We start from the raw sequence: 10,525 nt of genomic DNA on the forward strand, positions 1-10,525 counted from the left end.
CTTTGTTAAACACCATTGCTAGCAAGCCTTGTTATTACACCACCCTAAACCCTCCTTTGTTTTTTTTAATGGCCTCATCAAATATTAGCATTCAAGTTGTTGAATTTCATGTATCCAGAGGGAGGCCACCAATGTGGAGGTCAAGAAGAAGACCATAGATGGTGCACAAGCATGGAAAGGTCTCACGTCCTTTCCACTTCCTAGTAATGATGATGCTATTTCTCATGTCAAGGCCAAAGTGGTGGACTCAATTGCGATATGGTGAACCTATGGTTTTATTGATGAATTGTTTGAGCGTGTCTTGCTAGAGGAAGTGCGGAAGGGTACGAACACCATTCACTTACTTTGTGCCTACACCCCAAAGGACAAGCAAGGCCCATAGTAGTAAATATGATGGTTTTCACATTTATATATTTGGAAGTTTTATGTGAATGAACTTGGTTTTTTTTTTAGTTTGAATCAATAACCTCGATGTAGAGGATGTGATGTTATGTTTTTATGTTTTCACTCCCTCTGGCTCACTATTTCCCTCTCTCTCCCTCTCAAATAATTATCTCATGTTACTCTCTCCAATTGTCTTCGCCCCTCTCTCTCTTCATGGAGGGGGGAGGGTATCTTTTTGGAATCCACTCACTTGATTCCTAAAACGTTCTCGGCTAGAAAATGCTCACCGGATTTCCAAAAGGCGCTCTATAGAAAATGCACCGAAAAAAATCCCCCATGTGGGTACGGTATCTATAAAAAGTAGTTAGGATATTTACTTTGTATCAGAGAGATTAGTTATTTGTAGTGTGAAATGATAGGCAAAGACGTGCGTTGAGAAAAAGCTTGATGAGACTACTATCCGTTGTGGTCATATATGATGCATCATGTATTGGTTTCCAAAGGGATTTGGCATGTCATCATTAGCATTAAGGCATGCTCTATCTTACCAGCACATGATAATATGAGGACTTTGGATAGCGATACTAGTTCAAGTGTAACTATGGAATCTTCCCCCACACCTTCCATAGTGGAATAAGCTAAGTGGGATAGGAGGTACGCACATGCACATGCATTCATGTCACTCTCTATGAAGAGGAGATTATTTCTTATACTCACTCGTGTATAAGTGGAGAATTATTCCTCATTATCGCGCATGTAAAACTACCAAGCAAGCTCGGGATATGTGCTTGTTGCGTTTTACTAGGTATATAATGAGGAACCACTGGCATACTTCTGTAAGCAATTGGAGTTCACGCACATTAATGAGGAAGCTTTAATGGATGAAATTATCATAAGGATTAAAGATTTTAGGGAGAAACTTGCATGTATTGATGAGGCGTATTGATCGAAAAAGTTCATGAGTGTCTACTAATCTCACACCTTTACCATATTCATTCTAATGTTTTGCATCCACACTTTGGCTTATGATTAAGAACCCCAATATTCTTATGTTTGATGAGTTAGTTACAATGTTCTTATAAGAATGCTATGAAATTGGTTTGGATGCAATATAAGGTTATTAGGGCATGTGAATGGATGGTGGTCAATGGTCAAAAAGTAGGCGCATGGAAGGTGTAAGGGTGCACAAGGCATGTGAACATTTATGAACACATGAATGGCACAAGTGTGCATAGAACATGTAAAGGAGAGCTCTATTAGAGCAACAAATTGATGTAACAAGATCATTCTCATAATGCAAAAAACATGATGTGTTGATTAGCCATAACTCATATCTGAATCACTTATATTGGAGTTGATATCATGCTCTAATGTTGCCTTCCTTCATCTTTTATCCACCTTAGCTCTCTCTTGCAACCCTCACACACTCCCTAGCCACCTCAAATCATGCATTTTTTCATCTTGTTATCAGACCTAGGTTAGTACTTCATTCTCAAAATTCAGCATTAGCAAAAAATAGAGGCTTCGTTAGGTATAATTAAGATTTTTAGCATCTCTAGTCAACCTTATCCGAGCCTTAACCCCATAATCTCAAAGTAGTGGCTCCATTGAAAACTTTATTTCTCCATTTTCTCTCCATTATTTGGCAAGCCCTTCTAGGAGAATGTAGAAAACCTTAGGATGAGTCTATACACGAGAGTAAAGGTGACAAGAAACACGTAAATTTGATGCTATAGAGGAGATGCTTCAATTCTTGGAAAAAAACTTAAAATTGAGGAGCTCACACAAAATCATGTGTGTATGTGTGCACGCGCTCTTGTTCATGCACACCTAAGAGAGAGAGAGAGAGATAGAGAGAGAGAGAGAGAGAGAAGAACCGTATAAGACTTTAAGAAAGTCTCATTATCTCTTCTTATGCCTCTCTCTTATCTGGATCAACACACGCACAATCACCTCTTAGGTGACATTCCAAAGGTGGCAGGTATCTCTTAAGTGACATTCCAATGCTGGAAGGTATCTATTTTCCATACAATGTTTTATTACTTAGTATGTCATATTTAAAAAAACAGTTACATGTGGTTTCCATAATCGCAACCCTTTTAAAAAACGTAGAGACATGATACAACAGAAAATTGGTCATGACTATATATTGCTCATTGGCAATAGGCCCTTCCATGGTCATGACTATTTATTGCTCGTTGGGCAATAGGCTCCTACATGTTCTTGACTATTTATTGCTCATTGGCAATAGGTCCTTATATGAACAGAAGTTTCCATGTTAATTTAATGCGTCAATTAATAATGAAACCATGTGCCTGTTTATTTATTAAGTTTGTTTTTTAGATATGTAAGTTTGTTTATATTATTTTTTAACTACTACATTTAATAATGCTTTAAAAAACAATTAGTGAGTAGCATACTGATATATGCATTATCATTGAGAGAGACATGCCTTGAGCCACAACGGTAGGCTTGCACCACGTGGGACACATCACCTCACCGCATAGAGCTCTTAATTACTTCTATTTTCAAACTATTTGGAAGTAAAGAGGTGCTTTCAAATAGCTTATAAATACCATCACTAGGCACTAGATGTGCATACTTCAAAATGGCAAATCGTATCTTTATTGAAGTTATGTGATTGATCAACAAGTCAAAAAAAAATCATAATCATACAATGGCCAATGGCCATGTAATCCCCATGTAAATTCCTATTAGATTGACACCAACATCCACCAATCTTGTTTTCTAACATCTTTTATGAAATTGGAGTCGGACAAAATAAAGGAAGAGTATGGTGGAGGTGAACATAGACAACATGACTTCCATTCCATAGTTTGTGCCAAATTGTGGGATTTCAACGAACGCATCCATAAGATTATAGCCTTTTCTATAGAGTTTCCTTCCAAGAATAAAGTACATCATCCTGGCAGGTGCCAAACATTGCTACACACAAATACATGGTTAGGCTTCTTGAAATGGACATGCAATAGAAAATTCTACACAACATGAGAATCATTTAGACAAAAATCAACGTGTGGGGAAAAAAGGCTCTCATACTTGATAAACCCAAGGTAGTAGATTTGTAAGTTTGGTCATGCTGAACACCTCATCAAGGAACCAATCACTATGCACAGAGGCCACCACATCATCTACCACGATTGTGCCTTTGAGAGTGAAGGGATTAAAGAGACCTCTCTCAATCACCATGCCAAGGCCTGTGAAAGTTGTTGAGACCATGCACCATGTCAATATTGGTCTATGACTTTATATGGGGACAATTTTTTTAATATTAGAAAGCATAGTGCACCTGTGACAGTGTAAAGAGAGAAGCGACCACTCCACTCATTCCAAACCCACATTCGATCATTGTTCAAGACATCTTTTGCATACTTGTAGAGGATATTGCCTCCTAAGTGATCTTTTGAAGCTCCTTGGAGTCAAATTTTCAAAGAAGGTATGATTAGTTCCCCCTCTTAAAAGTATGACATTTAATGTCTCCTTACTATTTCCTACTGTTCTTTAATATGGAAAGATATTCGTATTATTATTTAAAGTTTAAGAGGGGCATGTCAGCTTGTAGCATGGATTTCGTAAAGTTCACAACAGAGAGTAGAAGCCCTTCAACATTTTCAATGAGGATGCCTAGGATATAGTGTACCTGAAGCACTGCTAGTGATAGCAAAGTGTAGTGGGCTAAGCTCAAGCATCCTCGATTCATACGGAGGTTCACTCGATTGAAGCCTTATTTGGACGAAGATTGATGAAGCATTTGCATCAGCGTGACCCATGGCATATACATCGCTAAACTCCAATTTTCTATTCCAAACGCCAACCTGAGATAACGTAATAGCGTTCTCTGTCATTGTGTGGGTGTGGATGTGTGTGTGTGTGAGAGAGAGAGAGAGAGAGAAGAGAGAGAGAGAGAGAGAGTGTGTGTGATTGATTGAGCGAGAGAGGGAGAGCTGATACCTTGTCTCCAATGGCGATCTCGGACATCAATTTTTTCTCACCTGTGGGTGTGATCACATAGGCATTTCCTGTTGGGAACCGTTGTGGAGGTTGCCGAATCAGAACATTGAATATTGGGCTATCTTTAGAGCACTTGAGGTGAAAGTGTGCCCAGTGCAAGGGTTAGCTAGTACCTTTGAAGCAGTTGGAGGCCGCTTCTGCGGCGCATTGAGCGGCAGCACCGATTTCAGCATATACACCTATGACTCCTATAGCACAGAAGGGTGCCAAGATACCCGTGCTCAAGCAAGGGGCTGAGGAAAGAACGCTCCCAATGACTCCCTTCACAGCACCTGCACAAACCATTGTGTAATGCAGTTATAAGGCGAGAAGATCAATGGCCTATCTAAGGGTTATCTTAAGCAAGCATGCAGACCTGAGGCCGCACAGTTGTCTAGGAGCCGGCGACGGCCTCCGTAGTCACTGTAGTAGTTGGAGCCCTGCGTGTACAGCTTCATTACGTCGTCGCCTGTGTTGTACATGGCGCAGCCGATTGAGGGAGCGTTATCATCGCAGACGAGCTACAGGCATGCAGATTTAATTCGTATAAGCATCGACGTAAAGTTATACGAAGCTGTAGCAGAAACGTAAATTAACATACAGCGCTGATGCGTCCCGTGTCGTCGCTGAAGACCATCTCCACACCCACTGGGGAATTGTAGGATGCGTCACAGCCACCAACCGCTATAACCTGGAATAATTAAGGCACGTTCTGAATATTCTTACGAATAACTACAATGAAGCCACGATGAGAAAATTCCACATACTTGCAAATTCCAAGCGTTGGTGGCGCCGTAAGCTGTCACTGTGGCCGGGATTGTCTGCACGCCACTCTCGATCATCTTGCAAGCGGCTTCCACGGCGCTCGCCGGAACCGCCCCCCAGAAGTAACCGGGAGAACCCTGTTCCAGCGCCGACACGCTGTTCATCCCCATTAGGGTGATCCAGGATGTGCCCTCGGGATAGCCATCGTCGAGAGGCGTGGTGACAGACAGCTCCAGGTAGTCTTGGCCATGGGAAATAGGGGCGCCCATCATGAGGCAGAGCGTGAGCGTTAGAACAAGCCGCAGCATAGTGCGTGTATTTGCTGCATGCCCCATCATTGTGTTGTGCATTATAAGCGAATCGCTGATGCAACGAGGTCACTACTGGAAACGCAACAATGGCTATAGGTGCGTGGGAAACCGATAAGAGGTACCGCCTGGATCACTGAGGTGCAATTCCGAGGCGATCTCTTATGTAGCTCACCCACATCTGCTAATTGCCATGCGCTAATTCCCATGCGAGCAGCAGAATGATTGCGCGGGTCCTTTGGCGTCTTCTATCATTGACACGCGCATATTCGCACAAGGCTGGTAGGGATTCTCTGCGGTAGCCGTTTACGTCGTGATATACTATAACGCACTCCATAGCGGGTTGACTTGTCAGTTCACACATTAGCGTGCTACACCAAGCAGCTCACGCTAAGGTCTCGTTACTCGTATACTTTTTTAAAAATTGCCTCAAGACGCCACCTTCCCATGTCTTTTAAGTTTTCACCATCTTAATAGATTACATCACCTATTTGATAGGTGTGATATAGTAAGTAATAATGAAGTTCAGTCAACACACCTAATATCTACCAATGGTAAATCATATTGATGTTTCGATCAAAACACCCAACATTTATCTACACACATAATCTCTCTCTCTTTCTTCACTCACTCACTCTCTCTCTCTCTCTCTCTCTCTCTCACACACACACACACACACACACAAAAACCAAACTAACCAAGGAAACCTACACCACATGCTTTATTTTTTTGCCATGTCGCAACCAACTAATGTAACAGGAATTTTAAAAGCGACGAACCATACTACGGTTATAGAGACCTTTCATTTACTTTGATCGATGATAGTAGCAGGAGGGTTGAACACCATGAAGATTTGGGCCATGTTAGGAGATACAGTTTTCATGTTGACGAACAACACCAACTTATCCTTCACACACTACATAGCCTGTTGACTTGTGGCCCAAACTTCTCAGTGCACACATTAGCGTGCTACATAGTAAATGCAAAGCAGCTCAATAACCATCACGATCAAAGTAAAGTAAGGTCTCGTATACGTTTTTCTTTAAAAAACTCCACCTTACCATCTGTTTTAAGTTTTCACCACATTAATAGATTATATCATATATTTGATATATATGATGTAGTAAATAATAATGAAGTTTAGTCAACACCCCTAATATTTACCTATATATGCATCAAGCTTATCTATTGTAAATCATATTGAACTTTCCATCAAAACCTAGCACATTTATCTACACACACCAAACATTTGTCTACACAAATTCTCTCTCTCTCTCACACACACACACGCATGCACGAATCAGACTAACCAAGAACAGCTACATGTTCTTTATTTTTTTGGCATGTTGCAACCAACTACTGTAAAAGGAAATTTAAAAGAAAAGAGCCATACTATGGATATCAAGACCTCTCATTTACTTCGATAAATGATAGTAGCATGAGGGTTGAACACCATGAAGATTTGGACCATGTTAGGCAAGACAATATTCGAGCCATTAAGAGCATTTAACATTGGAGATGCAAAGGAGATACAATTTTAATGTTGGCAACACTAGCTTATCCTTCAAACAAAAGAAGATCACAAGAATGAGATGAGAGTGGCAATTAAGGGATAAGAAGAAACTAGTGGTGGTACGAATCTCCACGTGAATATGTAAAAAGGCACTGATTCCATCAAGCATACCTTTAGTTCCTCCAAATTCACTTGTCACATGATGACTATGTTGAGAAGTGTGGTGCCATAGAGCACATGTAGAGGCAGGGAGTGAGTAGGTGAGCATGAAACCACCCAAAAAATTGGATTATCCCACATACGTGGAACAAGCAAAGTTGTACTCTACCCATATAAAAGGAGTCATTTTGAAGCAATGAAAGTACAAGCCGTTGCACATATCTCAAGTCTCTCTATAAGTCCAAGATAATCTATCTTGGAACCTAGTTGATTTGAGTCTATTGCACATACACATCATCATGGGTGCAATTGACACCATCAACCTTAGCTTAGTGTAATCACTCATCATTAGCATGTGATTAGCTTAGTCCACATGCATTAGTGAAGGTACCATGGATTTTAACATGGCATCGGAGCTTCCCCTCACCCCATGAGCTTCTCTAACTCAAGTTTTCTTTATGATCAGTGGACCAAACCAAGTAAGAATACCCCAAGAGGAGGGGATGAAGATGGAGGCAAGAGCATTACCTTGCACTCACCCCACCACTTGATGACATGCTGCTACCCACACCATGTCTATTATGGGTAGTTGTAGGTAAATTTATAGATGAATTCAAGGGAATGAGATGCTTCTTGAACAACTTGAAAAGATGCAGGGACGAAGATAGCTTGAGCTCTTGTAATAAGCACATACACTCACACGAACCCTAGAAGAGAACACACAACATGAGAGGCCGAAAATTATTCTTCTTCTTCTTCACAACAAAAGGGTTCTACAAAAACGATAAGGGAAATACAACATAAGTACTAAAGTACTATGTACATGTGGTCCATAATGTGAACACGATAAGTGAGTGAGCTCACAAGATAAGTATGCCATAACTCAATCGTGGACCAGTGGCTAGTGTAGTCCCAACTATAGAATCACTGGCAAAACTCTATCGTGTCAGAATCCTACCAAACACGCTAGTGATGTAAGTGGCAAAAATGGTCACCCAGGCATATCATAAGTGTCAGCTCGTGTTGATCTTGACGTCTCAACACTCCCCCTCTCACGATCAACTCCATCTCTAGGACTCCAAGCATAGTCTGAAATCTAAGAAGCTTCTCTATTCTTAGGGATTTCGTGAAAATGTCAGCTACCTGCTCCTTTGTGCGTTGACATACATGAGATCAATGTCTCCTAAAAAAACCCTCTCTCTCGTAAAGTGATAGTGGAGCTCTATGTGTTTGGTCCGCACATGAAAAATTGGGTTCCTCACCAACTGTATACTGCTAAGGTTGTCACAATAGATGATAACCTATCTACTATCAACGTGCAACCCTGAATCACCAAGTAGCTTACGCAAGCAAACTATCTCACATGCTATCATTGCAGCATCCCTATAATCTGCCTCTGTGCTCGACAAGGAAATTATTCCCTACTTCTTGTTGCTCCATGTCACAACACCACTCCCAAAGGAAAACATAAATCCACTCATAGATCTCCTATGTGTGGTGATATAGACAGAGGAACGACGAGAAGAAGAGAGAAGAGAGAGAGTGAAGTTGCTTCAATGCATACCAGCTCTTTTCCAAAAAAGTTCAAAAGATGCCTTTATTATTGTGGTGTAGAAATTAGAGGAAAGTTGCCTTTATTATTAACATTAAAAATGACAAAATAAAAATTATTTTGTTTGTTGTAAAAGTAGAGTGCACCTCTCCCGCTGCTATAAATATAGAGGTAAGAACCAAAGCACTTTGTTAAACACCATTGCTAGCAAGCCTTGTTATTACACCACCCTAAACCCTCCTTTGTTTTTTTTAATGGCCTCATCAAATATTAGCATTCAAGTTGTTGAATTTCATGTATCCAGAGGGAGGCCACCAATGTGGAGGTCAAGAAGAAGACCATAGATGGTGCACAAGCATGGAAAGGTCTCACGTCCTTTCCACTTCCTAGTAATGATGATGCTATTTCTCATGTCAAGGCCAAAGTGGTGGACTCAATTGCGATATGGTGAACCTATGGTTTTATTGATGAATTGTTTGAGCGTGTCTTGCTAGAGGAAGTGCGGAAGGGTACGAACACCATTCACTTACTTTGTGCCTACACCCCAAAGGACAAGCAAGGCCCATAGTAGTAAATATGATGGTTTTCACATTTATATATTTGGAAGTTTTATGTGAATGAACTTGGTTTTTTTTTTAGTTTGAATCAATAACCTCGATGTAGAGGATGTGATGTTATGTTTTTATGTTTTCACTCCCTCTGGCTCACTATTTCCCTCTCTCTCCCTCTCAAACAATTATCTCATGTTACTCTCTCCAATTGTCTTCGCCCCTCTCTCTCTTCATGGAGGGGGGAGGGTATCTTTTTGGAATCCACTCACTTGATTCCTAAAACGTTCTCGGCTAGAAAATGCTCACCGGATTTCCAAAAGGCGCTCTATAGAAAATGCACCGAAAAAAATCCCCCATGTGGGTACGGTATCTATAAAAAGTAGTTAGGATATTTACTTTGTATCAGAGAGATTAGTTATTTGTAGTGTGAAATGATAGGCAAAGACGTGCGTTGAGAAAAAGCTTGATGAGACTACTATCTGTTGTGGTCATATATGATGCATCATGTATTGGTTTCCAAAGGGATTTGGCATGTCATCATTAGCATTAAGGCATGCTCTATCTTACCAGCACATGATAATATGAGGACTTTGGATAGCGATACTAGTTCAAGTGTAACTATGGAATCTTCCCCCACACCTTCCATAGTGGAATAAGCTAAGTGGGATAGGAGGTACGCACATGCACATGCATTCATGTCACTCTCTATGAAGAGGAGATTATTTCTTATACTCACTCGTGTATAAGTGGAGAATTATTCCTCATTATCGCGCATGTAAAACTACCAAGCAAGCTCGGGATATGTGCTTGTTGCGTTTTACTAGGTATATAATGAGGAACCACTGGCATACTTCTGTAAGCAATTGGAGTTCACGCACATTAATGAGGAAGCTTTAATGGATGAAATTATCATAAGGATTAAAGATTTTAGGGAGAAACTTGCATGTATTGATGAGGCGTATTGATCGAAAAAGTTCATGAGTGTCTACTAATCTCACACCTTTACCATATTCATTCTAATGTTTTGCATCCACACTTTGGCTTATGATTAAGAACCCCAATATTCTTATGTTTGATGAGTTAGTTACAATGTTCTTATAAGAATGCTATGAAATTGGTTTGGATGCAATATAAGGTTATTAGGGCATGTGAATGGATGGTGGTCAATGGTCAAAAAGTAGGCGCATGGAAGGTGTAAGGGTGCACAAGGCATGTGAACATTTATGAACACATGAATGGCACAAGTGTGCATAGAACATGTAAAGGAGAGCTCTATTAGAGC

The 10,525-nt window shown here is 40.5% G+C and overlaps 1 protein-coding gene across 1 annotated transcript; it reads right to left on the bottom strand.

Moving 5' to 3' along the window:
* Window positions 1-4,392: 4,392 nt before the first annotated feature.
* LOC147631051 (uncharacterized) lies at window positions 4,393-5,594 on the bottom strand. The gene is made up of 4 exons (XM_086809033.1): window positions 5,163-5,594; window positions 4,997-5,086; window positions 4,772-4,916; window positions 4,393-4,688 (listed from the first exon to the last, which is right to left on the bottom strand). The coding sequence occupies exons 1-4, from the start codon at window positions 5,508-5,510 to the stop codon at window positions 4,519-4,521; spliced, it is 753 nt and encodes a 250-aa protein (XP_086665159.1). The 5' UTR covers window positions 5,511-5,594; the 3' UTR covers window positions 4,393-4,518.
* Window positions 5,595-10,525: the final 4,931 nt, after the last annotated feature.

The sequence above is a fragment of the Cibotium barometz genome, chromosome 15, assembly GCF_041138505.1.
Source record: "Cibotium barometz isolate CiBa-2024 chromosome 15, ASM4113850v1, whole genome shotgun sequence".
NCBI lineage: Eukaryota > Viridiplantae > Streptophyta > Polypodiopsida > Cyatheales > Cibotiaceae > Cibotium > Cibotium barometz.

Bases quoted from the DNA above. Each gene is read 5' to 3' on its own strand.
- LOC147631051 (XM_086809033.1), bottom strand. From the start codon at position 5,510: ATGCACAACACAATGATGGGGCATGCAGCAAATACACGCACTATGCTG. The intron at 5,087-5,162 runs GTATGTGGAATT...TAATTATTCCAG, and splicing joins CCAACGCTTGGAATTTGCAA to GTTATAGCGGTTGGTGGCTG. The intron at 4,917-4,996 runs GTATGTTAATTT...GCATGCCTGTAG, and splicing joins ACACGGGACGCATCAGCGCT to CTCGTCTGCGATGATAACGC.